Source organism: Furipterus horrens, unplaced genomic scaffold (genome assembly GCF_987537825.1).
Source record: "Furipterus horrens unplaced genomic scaffold, mFurHor1.1.pri manual_scaffold_11, whole genome shotgun sequence".
Classification (NCBI taxonomy): Eukaryota; Metazoa; Chordata; class Mammalia; order Chiroptera; family Furipteridae; genus Furipterus; species Furipterus horrens.
The window spans coordinates 56804469-56826959 of NW_028327181.1; the positions used below are offsets into that span (position 1 = coordinate 56804469).

The 22491-nt window shown below is 56.7% G+C and overlaps 1 protein-coding gene across 2 annotated transcripts in view; it reads right to left on the minus strand.

The window, feature by feature from the left end:
- LOC149997796 (membrane-associated phosphatidylinositol transfer protein 3) overlaps positions 1–19281 on the minus strand; it is an 80015-nt gene extending 60734 nt beyond the window's left edge. For both annotated transcript variants that reach the window (XM_090257629.1, XM_090257628.1), the window contains exons 1-2: positions 19160–19281; positions 5539–5634 (exon numbers count right to left, since the gene is read on the minus strand). In XM_090257629.1, the coding sequence (XP_090113755.1) occupies positions 5539–5634; positions 19160–19181 (118 nt within the window). In that variant the 5' untranslated portion in view covers positions 19182–19281. The remainder of the gene's footprint in view (positions 1–5538; positions 5635–19159) is intronic.
- Between the last annotated feature and the right edge of the window lie 3210 nt (positions 19282–22491).

A 22491-nucleotide genomic window follows, 5' to 3' on the forward strand; every position in this document is an offset into this window, starting at 1 on the left:
CTACACAACTTTATCATTCACTAAGAAGTGAAAAATCACATTCTCTGTTCAGCTGTTAATGCTGGGATTCATATTTACTTTTATAAGCTTTTCCTTGTTTTTAGTTTTGTTTCGGGTTTTTGGACCATGAATTTTATTTCTGTTTGTCAATAAAAAAGGTAAGAGTGGAATGCTAATAAATTCCTGTTTAGTTCTGTAATGTCAAGAATTTAAAAATTTAAAAATGGATTGTTTCATATTTGAAAAAGCTTGGAACTACTACCTTAAAAAAGTGGGGGCAGGGCCCTGGCTGGTGTGGCTCAGTGAATTGAGTACTGGCCTGCGAACCAGAGGATCACCAGTTCGATTCCTAGTCAGAGCACATGCCTGGGATGCAGACAGGGTCCCCAGCTGGGGGCGTGCGACAGGCAACCACACATTGATGTTTCTCTTCTTCTCTTTCTCCCTCCCTTCTCCTCTCTCGAAAAATAAATAAATAGAATCATGTTTTGGGGGTTTTTTTTAAAGGAGATTTTCATTTTCTCTCTAGAACTCTGCATTTCACCACCAAGAACCACATGACATCTGGCTGTCCCTCCTTAGTCACTGAACTCTCCTTACCCAGTGTCCGGCCAGTGTACCTGTCACCCAGCCATCTCCCAGTGAGGGTGCAGCTACTCCAGGCTCAGGCATGCAGGCCCTTCCTGCATCAGCGACCCTGCATTCAGAGTCTCTGGCCTCCTGCAGGGCAGCGGTACCCAGGGCCACTCAGGAGCCTGGGCAGCAAAGCACATCCTGAGGCTAGGGGGTCAGGCTTGCTCTCCCTCCCTCTACTGGGGCAGAGGGCCAATTGCACTAAGCGGGCCCCCCCTTGCTCACTCTTGGCCCCCCTGCCTTCCTGCTCATTCCTCTGGTAAAGGCTTTGCACTGGCTGTCGCCACCATCCAGAACACTGTTCCCCCAGTGCTCACCTGGTTCATTTCTCGTTATGCAGCTCGTTGCTCAAGGCCACATCTGGGGGCCTCCTGCGGTCACCCAGCCACTCTATCACATTCCCTTCTGTTATATTGGAGGGAGCTCCTCCATTTGTTCAACAGTATTACTGAGATGTCATTGACATTCAATGAAGTATACATATTTAAAAAGCACAATTTGAGGGAGCCCCTCTCTATTATGCACTAGAGGGGATGCTGTCCAATTCATGAATTGTTCAAGAAAGCCCATTAGATCTCTAAATTCTAAAAGTAAAATAAAAAATAGAACGTACAATCTGATAAGTTTTGACATATGTATACGCCCATGAAGCCATCACCCCAATCAAGTCAGTGGCTGTGCATTCATGACCCTCAGAAGTTTCCTCCTGTCCTTTTATCCCTCCTTTCTGCCCCCAGGCAGCAATTGGTCTGCTCCTGTCACTGTAGATTCGTTTGCATTTTCTAGAGCTCGGTATAAATGGAATCACACAACATGTGCTCCTTCTCCATCTGACTCCTCTTGCCCAGCTCGCTTATTCTGAGATTCATCCACATGGCACCTGCGTCAGCGCTTCATTCCTTGTTATTGCCAAGGAGTATTTGACTGCATGAATGCACAGCACAAGTTATTCATCGATTCACCCTGTGATGTACACTGGAATTGTTTTCAGTTTGGGGCTCTCATGAATAAAGCTGCTGTAAACATTCATGGGCACGTCTTAGGTGAACTGAGCCTCTCTTTCCTCTTGGGTAAATTACCTAGGAGTGGACGGGCTGGCTGATGTGTTACTTAACTTCGATTAACTTCTTTTTTGTAAATCCTCACCCGAGGATATGATTGATTGATCTTTTAGAGAAAGAGAGAGACATCGATCAGTGGCCTCCCATATTTACCCTGACCGGGGATTGAAGCCACCACCTTTTGGTGTACTGGACGATGCTCCAAGCAGCTGAGCCGCCCAGCCAGGGCTGCTTTGATTAACTTTTTAAGAAACTACAGTCTACTTTCTAAAATGGTTGTATTGTTGTACATTCCCATCAGCAGAGTCTGAAAGTTCCATTCCTCCATATTCTGATTGCTTTAATTAGCTGTTCTAATAGGTGTGTGGTAGCAGCTCACTGCAGTTTTAATTGCATTTGTTTGCTTTTAATGACTAATGATGTTGACCTTATTTTAATTTTTTGTCATTCATATATCTTCTTTGGTGAGATGTCTGTTCCTTTATGTTATTTTATTTATGGTAATTATCAACATAATTCACATGCTTGGATATTGTCTTACCATCCACCATCCACCAACACTAAACTGAAGGCTCCATGAGGGCGAGGGCAGGGTATGTGTGCCCCTGTGCCCCAGCGCCTAGAATACTGCCTGATGCTTGATGGGCAGATACCTAGGAAGCACTTGAAAGAGTGAATGAATGAGTTGGAATTCTAGCCCCTGTTCTCTCTGACTCCATGTAACCCTGAGCAAGTTTCCTGATTCACTGGTCTCAGCTTAGGTTCCCTGCCTGCAACATGGGATGGGGTATTGAACTAAAAATCCTGAGCCCCCCCCCCCCCCCAGCTCTGACATGGTCTGGGTTTGAGGCACATCCCCTCATCCCCCAACCTTGGTAGACCAGGCCATGGCTCTCCAGATGGCCTCACTGTGTTGACAGGAAAGGGAGTGGTACCCCTTATGGGTCTCGACCCTGGAGCCCACTGCCCACCCTGCAGCATCCAACCAGGGGCATCAGCCACCCCTGAGGCCCCAGGCCTGCTGCCTTGGCCAAAGGAGCCAGCATGCTGCCCGGGGATTGTTATAGACCTGGCGGCTCCGTACTCCTTTCCTGACTAACCCCAATCCCTCCCATGCCTCACGTATACAACCAGAGCCCCCAGGGCCAAAGAGTCTCCCCTCTGCTACTAGGTCATGAGTCATGGCGGTCTTTCATTTCACCAGGTAACCCCAGTGCTGGGCCAATAGGCTGGAGCTTGAGGAAGACAGGAAGGGAAGAAAGTCTTTATTTCAGTAATAAGTCAAAGAAAAAGGCCTGACCTGGACATTCAACATCTGAGTTCCAGCCTTTCCTTTCCACCCTGATGTGTGATCTTGGGAGGTCCCTTCCATGGCCTGGCCTCAGTTTCCCCATCAGCGCACCGACACCGAGGAGGAGGACATATGTTTCAGGACCTGTTTCGTGCTGACACCTACCAGTGCAGCTCCATCACAGCTGGAGCCAGAATCACAGAGGCAGCAAGGTGCAGGGCCTTGCTCAAGTGGGGACAGGTACCACCCACCATGTCAGGTCAGGGCTCAGCTTGGCTGGAGAAAAGAGGCCAGGGAGGTGGCCCTTCCAAGAATGCCCAGGAAGCTAGCCACCTGTGGGCCAGTCTGGATGCTGAGAGAGGGTGGGGCCTGCTGCAGCTCCTGAAAACGGGGAAGGGGGATGGCTTTTCCACCTCTTACTACCTTGAGCCAAGGAAACATGCAAAGGCCCTGCCCAGGGAGGCCACATGGGTCAGACAGGAGGTCTGGAGTTGGCAACTCGGAACTAAAGAGGATTCCAGCAGCCTGGGGAGCAGCTGCCCTGGCTGAGGGCTGCAATGCTCTGGAAGGGGTGAGATGGGAGGAGGAAGCAGAGGCACAAGGTGGGCAGGGAGTGCTGAGGGGTGGGAGACTGAGAAAGAGATGGGCGAGCCTGGCATCTTGGGGCAGTGAAGAGAAGGAAAGCTGGAGGTGGGGCGAGGGTGGGGGAGAGAAGCAAGAGGAAGGAAGAGACAGAGATGGAGGGCCTCCAAGAGGAGAGGCGAGAGGGATGCGGCCAGTTGGGAACTGCAGACGGAGCAGGGAGATGACGGGAGGGGAGGACAGAGAGCCGCGGGGGGCAGTGCTGGGCTGGGAGGAGGGCAGATGCATGTGTCCACCGCCGCTGGCAGGTGAGCAGGGCCTCCCCACCCCGGCGCCATCCCATGGCAGCGGAGCTGACCGGCGCCGCCCACACAGGCCTCCGGCGGGGGCCATCACCATCCTCTGGGAATGTGCAGCCTTAATGAACTGCACAAATATTTTAAATAAATGTGCTAGAAGCATCAAAATATTGAAGCCATTGTTGTCACACTGTGGCTTCGTTGCTATGGAGGAACTCAGCCCTGGCAGCCTCCAATGGGAGACAGGAAATGGGCCCCAAATGGGCTGGTTTAGGAGGGTTCCTGGGCCCAGAGCTGAGAATGAGGGAGGCTGGAGCCAGACAGCATCCCACCCCCCAGCCGTGCTTCCCGAAAATCTCCAGAACTGGGTCTTCTCCATTCCTGGAGGCACAGAGCTAAGAGGGAAGCTGAGGTCCAGAGAAGGTAAAAAGACTTGCCCAAGGTCACAAACAAGTCCATGGCGTGGATGAGCCCATGTCCCAGGTGGTTTGCTCTGGGTCCAGATGTCTTCCCAGCAGAGTCTTTTTCTCTTTCAAGACCCCATTTTGCCAGGCATTTCAAAGTTGGCCCTGTCTCGGGAGGAAGTTAACCCCCAAATAGGGTGACTTCCCAGAGGGGGACCAAGCCACCCAAGTGAGAACTGGGGACCCTCCTGGGACAGAGAGGATGCCCTTGTTCTCCTCACCCACGCCCACGCAGCCCACGGGAGCACAGCTGTGAGGGTCCTCTCTCCTCAATTCCACACAGACCCTGCCTCCTGCGGGTCCCCACACCTGCCCTGCACGGCCTCCCCTCTGAGCCTTTGCCCAGACTGATGGCTCTGTCTGAAATGCCCACCCGATCCGCTGCCCTCACATCCAGCATTCACAATGTGCTTATTCTCCCGTGGTCACTTGAAGAGAGCCCCTGGCTGAGTCCTGTGGGCTGGCCAGACTCGGCCCTGGGGCGCAGAGGCGACACCCTGCCCGCCATCATCTCTCATCTGAGCAACCGCCTTTCTAACTGGTCCCCGCCTCCATCACAGCTCCCCTCCCATCCATGAGCTAATCTTTTGAGTCACTTACTGGGTCCCAGGCAACCTCATGTCTCCTCTTCCCTGCCCCCTGGGCCTCCTTGTTCCTGGGTTGCCCCCATATTTCCTGCTTCAGTGCCGTCACACCTGTTTCCTGTCTAGAAGGCTCTTTCTCCCACTCCTCACCGAGCCAACTCCTTCCCTCCGTTCCACAGAAAGGATGTTCATGACGTCCCCACCCCCCCACCCTTCCCAAGTCACGTGCCCCGGTCTCGCTCGTTCTATGAGCAGCTGGCACTTGCTACACAGTGACATTGTTCCCCATTTGGGACTGCGTTTCCTTTTGGGTAACTGTCTCACATGCACTTCTCCCACTAGACGTAAGCTGAGGAGGGCACTGAGCGAGACCACCCATTTACTGCGGCGGCGTGAGCACCTCGCACAGCTCCTGGAATACACCAGGGACTCAGCAAATACCCCAAAGAGTGCGGGAGTGGGTGAGAGCCCTAGCCCTCGGGGAACCCACGGACTGCTAAGTACGAAGTGTACAAGGAACAGCAGTGTCTGAGTGGAGAGAGATAATAGCCCCCAATGGAGATGCTTTCTTGGGGCTTCTAAACAGATCAGCCAGCCAGTGATGGGAAGGTGGGGTTCACTCACCTCTTGCATCAAAGAATTCATCATCCGAGCTCTCCACTGAGTCACTGAGGACATTTCGAAGGTGCCAGGGGGCACCGCCGCCCGGGGTAGGGCCACCTGCCAAAAAGAACACATCTGTTAAACAAGCCTGTGACTGCGTCCTGGCATGAAGGAGGTAAGCCAAGGCCGCCTCTGGACCAAGGGTCAGTCAGTGCCCTGCACGTCCCTGCCCTCTCCCTCCTGGTGCTCAGTCCCTCACAGAGCCCTGCTACAGCTATGGTTTCTTTTCAGCTGCCACACCTTTCTGAGACAGCTCCTTGGGGCAGCAGAGTTTTCTCCTCTATGGAGCAAGAGTCTGGAGGGAACGGGGGCGGGGGGGGGGGGCGGCACCTGGGGCTCAAGAGAATTGTTCCAAGTAACTCAGAACTGTTGAAAGCCAAGTTGGCAGAGCAAATGAAAATACAATAGATAGCCAAAGCTATTAATCACCGATTAGTTCCTAAATCAGGGAATTAATGGGCATTTAAATGATATACTTATGAGATACCAGCAGGTCTTCAAAAAGCACATTTTCCCCAAAGCAACTGATTTGGCCAGCTGTGTGCTGCTGGGAGCCCAGGATTCTAATCCCACTCCCCTTGCTCCCCTCCTCCTCCCCCAACCCCAAGGAGCCTGACAGTGGGCAGTTCAGCTTCCTCCTGGAGCTTCCCTCTTCTCACCTGCAAACTGGGGTCAGGGCCCTTCCTCACTGACCCCACTGGGCCGTCGTGAAAACACTAAGGAGTGAAGGCCACGCGAATCCCTGGCAGTGGTGGGAAATGCCATACAGATGCCCAAGAGGGTCAGGAAGCCTCCTGAGGGGCAGGGGACCAGGCCAGCTGTACTAAAGGCCGCGCACAGCCTTGAGTGTCAAAAAAAGTGGCACCATGATCCCAAAATAGCAAGGGAAAGGCCCAGAAGCTCAGTCACCTTGAAGCAGGTCGCCACCCTACACGTCTCTGCATTTTCTTTTCTATTTTTTTATTGTTTTTCTATTACAGTTGCCCCATTTCCCCCATTGTCCCCTGCCCACCCCTCCCGTACTCGATCCCCGCCCTGTTGTCCGTGTCCCTGGGTCCCTCACGCCACTTCCTTCTCTGCATCTGCTGTGTCCGTTGTGCGGGCCCAGGGGGAACAGAGCCAAGAAGTGTTTTTGGCAAACAAGCAAATTAATAACAATGATCTGATGAGTAAATACACTCTGCTAGTTGCTTCACAGGTATTAGCCATCCTAACAAAGCCCCACGGAGTGAATGTCATGCATCCCCATCTCACACCCAAGGAAATAAAGCCTCACAGATGGGAAGTCTTCTGCTCAAGGTTGTAAAGCCAGTCCTCACGTGATGGAAGCAGGATCTGAACCCAGATCCTTCTGACTCCAGGGTCTGTGCTCAGGACCACTATGTTGGGTACTCAGCATCACTGTTCAGGGTCCCAGATGTCCTCCTCACTCTTGGCCAAAACAACCCTCCCATCTGCTGCAGGCCAGCTGGGCAAGGGGCTGGAGGCCTGTCCCTGGCTGTTCTCAGGGAACCCAGCCCCGGGAGCCAGCTGTCCTACTTCTAGAACCATCCACCCACCAGGTCTGCAAATCAGTGTGTGCGTATTCTTGCGACTGTGTGAAAACCTAGAGGTGTGTCCACATTCCCAACCCGCCACATCCCCTTCCAAAGCCCATCCCTGAGACACACGCATGCACACGTTCCCATGTACCCTCTCCCTCATCCCCCTTTTACACACACACACACACACACACACACACACACACCCCCACACCCAGATCCTGGCCATGGGTGAAAATTTAGCAGAAAAATGAGAACATGGGCTTTGGAGCAACACAAACCTGGGTTTAATGCTACCACTTACTAGTCTATGACCTGAAGCCAATGAGCCTCTCTGAACCTTGCTTTTCTCATCTGTAAAGTGGGGGTCATAAATCTTGACTCACCCTTCGGATATCTAACTAGGATCACCCACTAGAGGGCCCAGCACGCTGAGCACTCGGGAGGCGGCAGCCTCATCAGCTGCAGGACCGAGGTCTGGGCAGGGCCCTGACACCACCCGCACCCAGCAGGCTTTCGAGTAGCCCCCACGGGCCCTCCCCAAGGCTGCAGTTCCCTCTGTATCTTCGGAGGCCCCCCTACACCCTCTAGCAGACTGTCCTTCTGTCCTACCTTCACTAGCACACTTTTTTAAAACTCAAAACCAGGATAAGAGAGAAAGAGGACTATCTCAACCCTGCCCAGCAGTCCAGAGAGAAATAAACGATCCTTCCCTGCCCATGGTGCCCCAACCTTCCCTCGGAGCTCCAAGCCAGAGCCACCCCTCCCTCTCCTGGCCCATCAGCACACCACCCGCAGGTCCAGTGTGATCTCCGGGACCTGGTCACAGGCCTGGGTCTCCCTGCAAGAGGGGGCAGCTGGGGGCAGTTGTAGGTCCTGGCTCAGGTCCTCCAGCGCACACGCCTGCCTCGCCCGTATCAACCCTGGCGCCCAGGCACACAGGAACAGGCAGGTGGACAGGTGGAGGGGAACCTGCTGGGGGTGCGGCAGCACCCTATACCAGGACCCCAGCCTGAGGGCAGAGCCCCACCAGAAGGAAGCTACCAGCTTGCTCTCAGGAACCCGGTCAGAGGGCAATGCCATGTCTCAGCAAGACAGGCCCTGGCACAGCAGAGAAAGGGCTACAGGCATTGGCCGACTTTTCCTGGGCCAGACCTCGGACCAGATGGTGTGAGAGGAAGGAGTTGGGGACAGAGCTGAACTGGATCAGTCCCTGCCCCTGGGGTGCTAGCCTTGGGGCCCTGTCCTGCACCACCCCTGCACAGAGCACAGGGCAGACAAGACATGGCAGCCTGACCCCTAGGCTAAGAGGCACACACACCCTGCACCCCACAGGCGTGGAGAGCACCTCCCTGAGGCAGAGACCCTGCAGGTGGGGTGTGGGGAAGCAGGCCTTCCTGGGGAGGGGTTGAGCTGAGCCTCAAAAGAAAGGTGAGCAGAGTTGGCCAGGCTGGGGCAGGGTGGAAGAAAGGACAGACACAGGTCAGAGCGATCAGGCCACTTCCAGGAGAAGCTGGATCTAGAACTTTCTCCTCCAGAGTAAGAAGTCTGTCTGGCTCATCAGAGCCAGGGAGGGAACATGGGTGTCTGCTATGACAGCCACAGCCCTGAACTACTCAAGTAACACCTGCCAGTTCCCAGGCCTCCAGGGATCCAGGGTGCCTCTGAACGGGCCAGGCCTGGTGTCCCATGCTGGGCCTTCCCCCCATGATGACAACCACAGCCCTGCCTGAGGCTGACTCTGAAACACTGGCCTGGCAGGCCTGCTGGAGTACAGTGGTCGGTGCCTCAGAGGCGACAGGGCTGAGGGAGAAGAGCCTGGGCTGCTTGGTGTAGGCTCATCCAGGTGGGCCCACATCTTCCCTGTCGCTGTCACCAGCCTCACACACAGTCTCATACACACATAGCCTCACACTCATATAACCTCACACATACACAGCCTCACACACAGCCACACACACACACAGCCACACACACACACACACACAGCCACACACACACACAGCCACACACACACACAGCCACACACACACACACAGCCACACACACACACACAGCCTCACATACACACACGCGTGCAGCCTCACACACACACGGCCTTGCACACACACACACATACACACAGCCTCACATACACACACACAGCCTCACACACACACGCACAGCCTCATACACACACACGCAGCCTCACATACACACACACAGCCTCACACACACACACACGCATGCAGCCTCACATACACATACACACATAGCCTCACACACACACACACAGCCACACACACATACACAGCCTTGCACACACACACACACAGTCTCACATACACACACACAGCCACACACACACACACACACACAGCCACATACACAGCCTCACACACACAGCCACACACACACACACACACACAGCCTCACAGCACACTCTTAGATCACCCTTCACTGCGTCTCAGGTCTGGCCTGGTCTCCCAGGGGCCCAAGTGCAGGCTGTAGCACATGAGATGGTGGCGTCTGTGTGAGGCTCCGCAGGCAGAGGGCCCCTCAGGGCTGTCCTCCTCTCCGCAGCCCCTCCTCCTCTCCGCAGCCCCTCCAAGAGCCCTGCCGGCCTCCCCTGTCACAGGAACCACTGTCCCACTCCCACTCCAACTTGGGGCTAGCTCACACCCCAGCTCTGCCACTTAACAACTGATGATTGTAGTAAATGTCACTCTGCAGCATGCTGTGCCTCAGTTTCCCCCTCTGTAAAAGGGGAGTAATGGTCCTTACATAGTCCTTGCATAGGGTTGCTATGAGGATTAAATGAAAGAATCTTTGAAAACGGTTTAGCATAATGCCTGGCACTCAGTGCTGTAAGAGGGTTTGTTAAATAACATAAGTTATCATGATTATCCACAGGCCTTTCTTTACTCCTTTCCTAGGCAGAAGCTCCCCTTTCCTCCTCAGGCCCCTGGAATGGGAGGCCAGAGGGCAAAACTGGAACCGCCTCCTCCCCCTGAGGCTGGGGGTGCCTGTCCCCCAGTGCCCACAGGTTGCTCCTGCTGCGTGGCCAGTCCCTCTCTCCTCTCCCCAGCATAACTTCCTAGGGCTCTGTCCTATGTGCCTGGAGCTACGTCCCAAAACATCCTTTGCCTGTGCCCACCAGGTCCAGGCCTGCCTGCCCCATGGGGCTGCTTGCTCCCCCAAGACAGGCAGGGAGCTGGCAGGCATCTTTTCCAGGCTCATAGCCTTAACTGGTCCAGGGATAGGCACAGAGAAGGCTCTTGTTATGCTCAGCATGGCCGAGCGCAGGGTAGATCCAGGAGGGCCCCCTCGAGGAAGTGTCCCATAGAGCAGGTCCTCGGCCTCCTCTCTGGGTCAGGATGAGTGTGGGGACCAGACCGAGCCAGGGCCAACCAGCCCATGCTCAGACTTAAAGGGGCTGTGGGGCCAACCCAGGGAGGGAGAAGAGGCCCGGAGAGATGTTGCTTCCAGAAAAAGGCATTATTGAAGGAAACCAGTGCTGGTTGGGGGTTGGTTGCTATAGAAACACGTCCTAACTATCTCCCAAACTGCTGTATGCGCCACTGATGAGCGTGTGTGCTCAGCTGTTTCAGGGGACATGCCAGGAGTCCGAGAAGGACCTGTCTGCTGGGGTACAGGAGCCCAGATCCTGAAGGACTCGAAAGGAATCCTGCTTCTGCGGCGACCGGGCTGCTCCGTCGGTCCAGGCCTGGTACTCAAGGATTGCGGCTGTGTCCCCAGGCTGCAGGTTATCCTGAGGTTACCCACAGCCCCAACCTGGACTTCAGCCGCAGCCTGAACCTTGAGCTCGCCACAGATCAAGTCCCAACCATGATCTGCGAACAAGCTGAGACCCAGCTGCAGACCAGGCTGCGAGCCCAATCTCAAACCGAGCTAGGAAGCCACAAATTGAGCCTTTACTCAGTCACAGCCCCAGCCACACATTCGACAACCACCAAGCAATGACTGCAGCCACCAGCTTCATCCTGGCCCCCTTGGCTCTGAACAGCACAGGGGGGTCAGATTTCGGAACTCCAACGATGTTTTCAGGGCTCACACTAAATTCTGTACAGCATTTTCCACCACTGCCAGGGATTCGCATGGCCTTCACTCCTTAATGTCTTCACAAGGGCCTAGTGAGGTCAGTGAGGAAGGGCCTGACCCTGTTTGCAGGTGAGAAGAGGGAAGCTCCAGGAGGAAGCTGACTGGCCCCCTGTCAGGTTCCTTAGGGGAGGGGTGGAGTGGGATTAGAATCCTGGTCTCCCAGCAGCACACAGCTGGCCAAATCAGTTGCTTTGGGAAAAATGTGCTTTTTGAAGACCTGCTGGTATCTCATAAATATGCCATTTAAATGCCCATTAATTCCCTGATTTAGGAACTAATTAGTGATTAATAGCTTTGGCTATCATACTTTCATTTGCTCTGCCAACTTGGCTCCTAACAGTTCTGAGTTACTTGGAACAATTCTCCTGAGCCCCAGATGCTACCCCTCTACCCCCGGCCCTCCAGACTCTTGCTCCATAAGGAGGGAACTTTCTCCTCCCTCTAAAGGGAGCTCCCATAGCATCTGCTACTGATGGCTCTGCCACCTGCAGGCTCCTCAGGAGGGCAGCCGGGAGCAGGGGGAGCCCCAAAAGAGGGGACAGAGGGCCCCCTCTGCCTACACAGAAGGGCACCCCCTCCCATCATTCCAGGACCCCTTGTGGGACATGGAGATCAGAGGTTAGGGACCGAGGCACCCAATAGGGAGGCCCAGTTGGGGTCACAGATTCAATGGAGGATGCTGGGGGCGCTTTCAGAGACCCCCTACCTCAATGACTGGCCAGCTCTCTGGTAAGCAAGCAGCAGGAAAGCAGCCCCTCCCCCAGCGGGGTCTCCGATGACTCCCCTGGGACCGTTCCTACCACCTGCCACTCCAGGCTGCTGTTAAGCAAAGATGGGGCCCAGGTTGCCTCTGTCCCCAGGCTCCCCATTTGGTGCCAAGCCCCAGCACCAAGGATCAGGGCCGGGACCTGCTCTCACGACTGCTTCAGGTCACACTGTGCAACGGAAACAAGCAGGCAGCAAACGGGGTAAACACCACCACCGCCCCCCACACTGGGCAACGATGGGAAAGCTGAAAATAGCTTTTTTTTTTTAACCACTAGGGATGATTCCAGGGTTGCTCAGCTGGGACCAGCCCCAAGGGAGGCAGGAGGCGGGAAGTGGGGGTGGGGAAAGGAGAAGGAAGCCACAGGCCAAGGGAGGCCCCAGGGAGTTCTGATCAGGAGGGTAGTGATCAGAACCATTCTGGAGCAGTCCAGAAAAGGTCAGAGGTGGGTGAGTGATGGGCGGCCCCAGAGGCCCCACGCCTCACAAAGGCAGACTGCGAGAACAGCCCAGCCCCTGAGAGCTCACAGTCCGCAGCCGCACACCTAGGTCCCTCCCCAGGAGAGGAGGTCAGGGGCGCAGGGCATGATGCGCTCGGCAAACACTGAGAGCCAAGCAAACATGGTATCAGCAGCAGACGGCTCAGAAGAGGCCTCTCGATCCACCAGAACTCGGCGCCCCTCCCAGACACAGCCCGACGCGTTTCTATTTTTGCTTTCAACCCTTGTTCGGCATCCCCAGCTAACAGTTGGCTACTGCCCCTCCCTCCAGAATAGCAGGTCATCTGGGAAGGAGAAACGCCTCTTCGCTGGCCTCCCCTGGCGCAGGTCTGCACACAAACAGGCTGACCCTCACAGAGGATAAGCCCTCAGACACCCCCACCGCAGGCACCTTCCGTGGACAGAGCCGCAGCTCTGAGCCCCCCGGCCCGCCAGTCCTGGAGAGGAGCCTCACTAGGACGCTTGGAGAGACCAGCTTGACACTCAAGAACTCTGGTTTTCAGGTGCAAAGGCGCCTGCTCCCTGCCAGTCCTGGCCGCACACACTGACCTCACTCCCCAGAGCCACAAAACCTCCCCTCACTGTCCTGAATTCACCCCAAAGACAGGCTACGGCCCAAGCCCCTACATGCCACCCCATCTTGAACCAAGCCCTCTGGGGGCCACGTGCCTGGGCCATGGCCCCATTTCCAAGTGAACCTTACAGATGCAGCCCTGGAGAGAGCCTGGAGGAAGCAGGGTGGGCCCCTCTGCGAGGACCCAGCTCCCCCACCCCAGAGCCACTGACAGGCAGGAGGCTCCCCACTCCTCCTCCCTCTTCGCACATGATCTCCACGGGGGCTGGTGGCCACACAGCTGTGCGGGCCTGCGCGGGCAGACGCAGAGCCCTGGAGGTGGCGTTCACCTCCGGAGTGACTCACTAAGGCTCCCATTCCTTTGTGAAAGGGGGTGCAATTTAGCATTTTCTTTCTCCTTAGAAAATAAGAATTTTAAAAGCAAGAGTGTAGAGGGATTCAAGGGGGTGGGCGGGGAGCTCAGATCTCATTTGATTTCCAAACTCACTTGTTACGCATTCTCTCCTGCCCCCTCCTCCCCCCAGCCCTTCCCCGGGGGAGCTCTGGTCCCCCTTCCACATGGCTCCTGCTGGAGATCTAGTGATGATCTGGGGCCTGGAACCGCCAGTAGGCCCTCTATGTTCCAATCCTCAGCGTCCCAATTGTTCCCCATCCCTACCACCCTTCTGGGAGGGTCCTTTGGGGTAAGAGATGGGAGGAAGTGGGATCCCTTAAGGCAGAGTAAAGTCAGCAGGGAGAGGAGCCAAAAAAAGAAAGAGCAGTGATAGAGCTGGAGCTGACGTAAAGATCATTCTGGCTCCCCACCTCTTCCCCTTCCCTTCCCCTTTTACAGATGAGCAAACTGAGGCCCGGAGGGGCAGTTCAAGGTCAGCTAGTGACAGGGCCAGGCCTCTTCTTTGTTACACAATTTAACTCTTAGCCATGCTGACTCCAGGAGTAGAAGAGACCTAAGTGTTGATTCCAGCTCTGCCTCTAACTTTGTGTGAGAGCAGACCCAGACACTGACCCTTTCTGGGCCTCAGTTTTCTTATCTGGGACATGGAACAACATTGACCCTACCCCAAAGAGATGCTGTTGATCCACTGGGCAGGAAAGCATGTTGAGGACTGCTACACACATACATACACAGAACGAGCCAGATTATTCTCAGGATGCTAATTCCTGGCCTGGTCCTCCCTCTCATGAGCCTGGAATCCCAGAGAATTCCCAGGAGGCCACCAGGGCCCACCAGGAAGTCCCTAGTCCTCAAAGCCTCACTGGTCTCTGGGAATTCACACCCTCTGTCCTTGAAGGCACCAGACCTCAGAGAAGAACCTTTGCCTTTCTGGCTCTGGTCTCCCACCCTGTACGATGAACTGGAAGAACTCCAAGCCTCTTTCAGCCATGAGCTGTCACAACATACTAAGGTACATGAGAAAACACCACACCTTCTGGCCAATGCAACGCCAACACAGCCCCTATGGTGGGGGAGGTGCAGGGGGGCATCTACCTCTGTCCTCACTCTCTGCGTCCCACCACTGGATTCCCAAACTCCAGCCAGGTCACAGGGGCCTCCAGCTGGGACGGGATTCTGAGCTCAGGCTCACATGGCCATGGGTGGGGCTTCTGCCAGAGCTGTACTGCCTTTGACTCACATAACCACACTGCAGCCAGGGCTAAGAGGCAGCAAAGGGTCTCTGGCTGGGGCCTGTCGTGGCCTGTCAGGTCTGCCGCGACAGGTAACTCAGCTGAGGAACAAGAGACCTGCCCGAGCTTCAGCACTTCCGGGACTGTGGGGTGTCCAGAGGCTTCCTGTAGGCAGTTTTAGGAAAGCCTTGAGTGAGCACATCAGCATCTGATTCAGCCCCAGCCTCCCCCTGGGCCCCTGAGAAGGTGAGTTTGCAATCCCCTTTCAGAACGTGATTGTCTTCCCAAGATACATGCCAAAGCAATCCTGATGCCCTGGGCCTGGGGGTTCCCCAAGTGTCCTGCCTCAAATCCCCTGGCTCCTGCCCCCAGCACTGAGAATCCCAGCGCTGGTCCCTTTCCCTAGCTTACAAACATCCCCTCTTCCGAGAGATCGAGGCATTTGTCCTCTGCTGCCACTTGTCCCCTGCTGCTCCGGAAGCCAAGGAGCAGGGGCCCAGGAGGAGGTCTGGCTTTGGGACGGGGAGACAAGACAGCAGCTGACTCAGTGGAACCAAGGCCAACCAGCTCTGGGAAGGCAGGTTACAGGCCCGACCACCACCTTCTTCTGTGGCCTTGGGAAAACACCTCCCCTCCCCAGGCCCCAGTGTCCCCTTGTTGACAAGGGCCTTGAAAATGGATATATGGAAGCATCCTCCAACTCTGCCACTGTAGGATCAGTATGTGATTGATCCAAATTACTGGGTTTGATATACTCCAGGCTGCTGGCTCCTCCCCTCAGAACAGAGGCCAACACCTGGGAGTAAATAAACTGGTTTCTCCAGCCTGGAAGGCCCAGCCCTGTAGCCCCAGCCCAGCCTCTCCAGACAGTTCTGCCCAGGCCTGAGCGGTTCCAAGACCCTCTTGGCCTCTCCCTCCATTCCTACTTGTCTGGCAGGGGCAGGGGGTGGGCTCTCACTTACATGGCCCTGGGGCTGGCAAACACCCCTGCCAGCCCCCCGGGAGGTAGAGGGAGGGCCCCAGGGGAGTAGAGAGGAAGGGAGGGGCAGGGCGGCTGGCAGGAACCAGGACAAGCCTTTCCCTGCCTGGCAAAGCCTCTTCTCTCCACCCTCCCAGAAGCCTTCACATAGCAGTCAAAGGGACCTGTCAAAACACCCAAATCTTCCCATGTGGCTTCCGTCCTCAATGCTCCCCAGATTTCCTTTCAACCTTCTGCACCCCGCTAGGAGCCCACCATCTCAGCCAGACGGATTTCTGCACCCTTGGGCACCTCCTGCCCACCCACGTCATTCCTGGCCGGCAGCAGTTCGGTGGGATTATTCCAACCCCCTAGTCGTTGTTCAAGCCCCACCTGGAAGCCTGCCCCTCCCAACCTTCCTGTTTAAATCCTGCTCATCTTTGAGGCCCAGTTCCTAGAGAAATCCAGCCTTCTCCATTTCAAGCCTCCACTGGCCTCCTCGTGTCTGCACTGCACTGAGGCCCGGCCATGGCAGCTCTCCTTGCAAATTACCATTTCATAATGGACCTCCTAGATCCTTCCCCACCCCGGGCCCCACCCCCTACAGCTAGCTGCCTCTCATCCCAGAGCCAGGCCCTCGCGCCCCCTTTGTCCTCCAGACTGAGCGCTCCTTTGGGGCAAGAGCAAGGGCTATCTTTCCCTGCCTTTCCTCTCAAGACTGAACTGGTCACCATAATGATCCTGGTCTGTACGACGGAAATCTCCCCAGAGACGGGGAACTGGCAGTAGCCAGTTGGGATCCACCCTGCATGATTTACCCAACCCTTTCTGGGACCCGATCACATGCTCTCTTGTCCCTGGGATCTCCGGGCAAGTGAAGGTGCTTGCACGGCCTTCCTCCAGCTCCTGGCTGCTTGGGCTGGGCACCGCACTGCACACGTCTGAGGGTGCTGCCCACCAGACTATGGCGGGTGACTGCCGCCATACACTCTGGCGGCCCTGGTGCCCAAACCCTTATTTCTTCCCTTAGCAGGTGGTCCCTTGCCAGTTTTTAGAGGGAACGCCTCACAAATCATGAAGCAGACCCCTCACTCCAGGCCAGGTTCTTTCTCACAGACTCCACCCCCGGCCCTCAGCATCCCTTTGCTTCAATGTCCCCAGCGCGAAGGCCTGAACATTTCTAACCATCGTCTGTCCATGCGAGGTGGATGGTCCTGAATGGCCATCCCTCTCTGTGTGACACCCCTTCCTTGGGCCTCAGTTGCTCCAGCTGTAAAGAGAAGGACTTGGGCTCCCATCTCCAAGGATTCTCTGTTCTAATGCTCGACAGTCCATCCTCCGAGCCCTCGCCAGTGGGGGATGTGACTCCCGCACACACGACTGTAGCTTTAGGAACCTCAAGAAGAGGGACATTTGCAAAATGCAAAGTCGCCTGAAAGAGCTGAGAAGAGGAGTAATCTGACTTTGTTGGGGTAAGAGGAGTAATCCGACTTTGCTGGGGCCAGTCCCTCGGGCTCCTGGAGTGGCTGGCAGCTGAGTGTGGGAGAGAAGAGCCAGGCCCGTTAGACCCACAGAGCAGGGGCGTCTGTGCCACCTGAGGGAAAGGGCCAAGCACGAAACTGCAGCACGAGAGACAAACTGTCCGATGCTCGAAGCAGGGCAGTTTTTTCACCCGTCCTGGGACAAATTCCCACGGACTCCCTGCCTAGGGACCAAAGGACCCACAGGCCAAGGCAGAGGGACAAGAGAGCACCCCCATTCCATGAGAGGGGTCACCTACCGGGGCGGTGATGGAGAAGTCCCACCATTAGATTCCTGAGAGTCCAACCGAGCTGCCTCTGCCCAGACTCTCGGGGCCACCTTGAGGAAGCTATTTCTCTGAGTGTCTGTTTCCAGATGTTTTCAAAGGGAGAGGGTAACATTTCCTATTTCCCGGGAGCCTTGTGCACATGGCCTGGTGCATCTTCCGAGCAGTAAGTATTCACTGCTATGGTGATGGCAGCGCCCCAGCAGGTGATCTGTGCTCATAGTGGACACGCACACGCACACACATGCCCACACAGAGCGGGGATGGTAGGCGGACACACACCCTGTCTTGTGCCCTTTGGGAGGAGTGGAGGTGGGGAAGGACCCAGGTCAGTCAGCGAAGGACAGAGATTCTTTTCCAGCCTCAAAGGTGTCATGTTACTGTGCCTCCCCCAGGAGAGCAGAAGGGAGGGAAGTGAGAAAGGGGGCACTTAGATGTGTCCCCATTCTCGCTGTGTGTCACACAACCAGCCCCACCCCAAAAGGAGCCTTGGGGACAGAGTGGAAATATATTCTCAGGCACCTAAATCATACGCCCGAGTCATATACAAGGGCGATCTGAACCCAGTTCCGGGTCCAGGGCAGCATTTGTGGGGTGGCAGCAGATTAACACACCACCCAGTGGTATTCACGCCTAGTGTGTGTACACGTGAATTCACACTCATTCCATCACTTTCATCACTTATGGGTAGAGTGGTGGGTGGGGTTTGTGCCAAGCCAATGCCTAGTCCCGGGGGATGGCACAGCACCTGCCAACGTCACATGTCGGATGTGAGTTCGTGGCAGATTTATTTACACGTGCCAGCCTCACAAGCCAGCCCTGCTGAGACCAGGCTTGCTGCCCCCATTGTATGGCCAGCCCTTTGGGCTTTCCTCAACGCCAGCCTCCCGCAGCATCAGGGGACCCACTGTGTGCAAACAGGGGCACAGCCTGGCCTGCATCCTGATCCCCAGTGCTCAGCTCAGGACTTGGCACAGAGCAGATGTTGGTGAATGAACGTCTGGCTGAATGAATGAGCGGATGACTAACGCCCACTTCCTCACACCGCAGGCTACATGGCCTGAGTCTGAGGGAGGGCAGCGCCCACGGGACCCCAGAAGAGGTCGCACCTCCCTTCAGACCTCGGCGCCAGAGGTTCTGCCTCTCGGGGTTCGGGTGGGGGGAGGGAGCGGGACGGTCACTAGCGGGTGCAGCGTGAAGGACCCCCTCCTTACCAATAAGAAATCTCGGTCGCCTGACTGAGCTGGGGGCGGCGGATTGTTGCGTCCTGGATAGAGCAAGTGGCAGGACCAGGAGGCGCGTCCTGGTTAGGGGGCGTGGGAAGGAGCGGCAGCCGCGGGACAGCCCCTTCGGTCCCCGAGCCCGAGCCCGAGCCCGAGCCCGAGCCCGCCCAGGGCCTCCGGAGGGTGGTGAGACCACCCACAGCCTGACTGGCCAAGGGCGCCGCAGCCCTAACCCTTTCAGGCGGGGCCATGGCGAGGGGGACGCGGTGTCCCACGAGGTGACTGTGGGCACAGGAAGGACGTGGGGTGCGCGGAACACCCTCTGCACGCACCAGGGGTCCGGCCTCAACGCCGTCCTCTGCAGCCCTCCCAGAACCTCCGCCCACCTGCCCTAGGGGCTCACCTGGGCCGGCCGCCCCTCCGGGGGCAGCGCAGGTCCTTCCCCCGAGCCACCGGCCCTGCCCGCCCGGCGCCCGCCCGCCCTCACCTGCACGGCCCGCCTTGGCCATGTCCCGGGCGGCGGGCTCCGGCTGAGCTGCCCGGCTCCTCGCGGCTCCCGGGCTCGGCCCCGGCTCTGAGCCACCTCTGGCCCGAGTGGACTCCGAGCGCCGCGCCCCGCGCCCCCACCCCGCGCGCTCGCCAGCCGCCACCGCAGCCGCCGCCTCAGTGCTCCCTCCCGCTCCCTTAAAGGCGCCGAGCGGCGGCCGCGCCGCCCCCCCCCCCCCGCCCCCCGCCGCCGGGGAGGGACTGACGGAGGAAGGCGCCCAACCCGCCCCCGCGGGCCCGCACCCCGCCCGGGCCGCGGCAGCCGCTCCAGCCGGCTCCGCTCCGGCCCGCTCGGCCGCCGCAGCGCGCGGGTGCGACGGCGACCGAGACCCGGCCGGGCGCAGGGACCAGCGAGACCGCGCGAGAGACCCGAGATCCTGCGGTCCAGACTGAAATAGGGACGGGTACTGGGAGTCAGTCAGGGGCGCAGAGACCCTGAGACCCGGCGCTAGAGACACCGCCCTGGGGATGAACCACCAGCGGGAGAGGAATTCAGAAATAAAAATTCAGAGGAGACGAGAAACACAGAGCCTGGCACGGGGGAGTGACTGAGCCAGCAGAAAGGAGGAGAGAGGAAGGAGGAAGGGACACCGGAAGGGTCCCACGAAGCCAAGAAGGAGGTGGCTCCAGAGATCAGAGACGAGGGATGGACCCCTTCCTCAGCCCCTACCCCAGAACTCCTCGTCATTTCTAGGGGCTGACCTGGCCTCAGAGAGGAAGTGATTTCTATGCCCTTGGCTCTAAAAGGACATGTACAACGTAGGCAGATCCCCTGGGACTCCAGCCTGGAGCCCAGTTTGGGGAGGCCAGTAGCCTAGCTGTGAGCAGTACTCCCTCCACCTCCCAAACCCGGGAGGCAGACGTTTTGGTGAACAGTCCTGGTGGAGGCTGGGGAGGTCTGGGTTGTGGCTTCTGCAGCCACGGATCCACAGTCCGGCCCCAACAGGGGGCAAGGATGGCCAGCTGTTGTGGTGCCTGGGTGGTCGCCAAGGGGAGACCCCAGGGGACAGCGGTCCTCTCCCTCATCAGGGCCAGGACAGGTCTGGGCGCCCAACAGGTATCTGACCAGCCCAATTTGGCAGCTCCCAACATCCCCCAAGCCAGAAAAGGGGTTAGAGGGTAGCTACTCCTCAAATAACTTTACAGTTCCCACCAAGCCCTCCCCAGAAAAGGTGCTCTCTGCTTCCTTCTGAAAAACTGGTAAGGGTTAAAGCCCAGTTACAATCTGCAGCCAGTCACACACCCACCCTGTCCCACCTCCACATTCCAGGGAAAAGGTCCATCAGATCATTTCATCCTTGGGCTGGCCATGGTCCTGATTCCAGGGTGCCCTCAGCCCCTCTATGGAAACTGGGGCGAAAGGAGCCTTAATGGGCATTTGGTCCAACACTCCTGCTAGGGCTCTGACTCTGCCCACAGAATTCCTACCATGTGGCCCTTCAGCTCTTGGCTGATTACATCCAAGGACAGGGAGCTCAGTGCCTCCTGCAGTTCTTCCCTCTTTGGATGGTGCTGAGCCTGAGAATGTTTTCCCTGAATTCTGTCTCTGTTTTGACCCACCTGTGAGTCCTTCTTATGCCTCACCCAACAACTCCAAGACCTCCCAGGGCCCTGTCCCAAATCCCTAGTGTGGCTTCATTAACCATCCTGGTAGGGCCAAGACTGTCCCAGTTTTAACGCAAAGTCCCACATCCCAAGAAAGCCTTCAGTTCCAAGAACTCTGGGTGGCAGCGCTGACGCCCACAGACAGAATTTCAGGAGCTTCAAGGTCAGAAGCCTAGCTGTTCTCCAGTGTGTGCCATTGGCCACCAGCTGGGAGAGCAGGAGTGGATCCCTGCAGCCTCTCCCAGTACTGGGGTGAGGTGGGGGCGAGGAGAGCAGTGGATGTTGGTTGGACGGGCAGGGTGCTCAGGGCTGCACACACATCCTGTCATTTAACCCTCAGCAACTCTCTGGGGTCTCCTGCATCATCCCCAGTTCACACACCAGGAAACGGAGGGTGAGAGAGTTTGGTGACTTGGACATCCAGGATTAGATTTGAAGCCTGTGCTCCGTCCTGCCCTCACCCTTCCCTGCAGGTGGGGTCCAGTCAGAGGCCTGACCACCTGGACAATGTCCAGATTTGGCCACCTGGTCTGAAGGTGTGAGTGGCCACAGAGGAGCAATGTACCAGCTTCACAGGGGTCACACCTGGGTCTGAGCACCTCCCCAGGCCCTTGGCTCACGGCAGCCATTGTGATCACTGTCTGGCCTAGGTCGCGCTATTTCCTGGCATCTCCATGTATGTGTGCACACACACATTCACACACACACACGTGCAGGTAAACATGCCCTGCTCGGGGAAGGTGAGTGCCGAGGTGGGTACTGAGACCCCTCCCCACGACTCAGTCCAGTCATCATAAACCCTTGGGGAGGGTGGGGGGAGCAGTTAGGGGGAGGTACTGAGTTGATGGGAATTACAGAAATCATCTAGCCAGACCCCTCTCCACACCCTCATTTCTCAGTTGGGAAAACAATGGGCCAGAGATGGAGGGGACTTGCCACATGACAACAGACTTCCAAGCTCAAGCCACAGCTTCCCCTCCATAAACCAGCACAACCCTAGCCCCGTTTAAAAGGCAGTGCCCTTGGCGTGGATGTAGTCTGACAGGGAACGTGGGGCCCTGCCCCCTGCCCCAGGCAGCTCCTGAACGTGCTGACTGTTACCAGCTGCCAAGGAAGTCTGGGCCTGCCTTCAGACAGAGCAAACACATCAGGACTCACAGCCATTAGATTAACCGGTGGAAGTTAACTTCCTGCATCAGTAGAATTGCCCTTAATTAAAGAAAAGAATAGCAATTTAGAGATGCTGACGTCGGCTGCCTGCAGACACCAGCAGGTGTTTCTTGGGCCTCCCAGCTCTGTGACGAAAATGACAGTGTCGGGGTTCCAGACAAAACGCTTTCCCTGGGACCTGCTGCCCAGGCCCTTTCCTCTGACCACAGTCTGTTCCGTCTCTGCCTCCAGAGTGGCCAGCTGCTCCCAGGCCCAGCCAAGCATTGCAGCCCAAATAACTGGGAAAAAAACATGTGCAGAGGCCAGTGCTGCCTAGTATCTGAGAGAGTGTGTGCACAGATGTGGACAGATCGGGGAGCTCCAGGTTGGCAGCAGGAGCTGGCTGGGATGACCCCTCCACACCACAGACCCAAGGCTGGAAAATCAATCATGGACAGGTGGCATCCAACCATTTGGAAAGGTAAGTGACAGTCTTGAGGAGCCAACATGGCCCCGTGG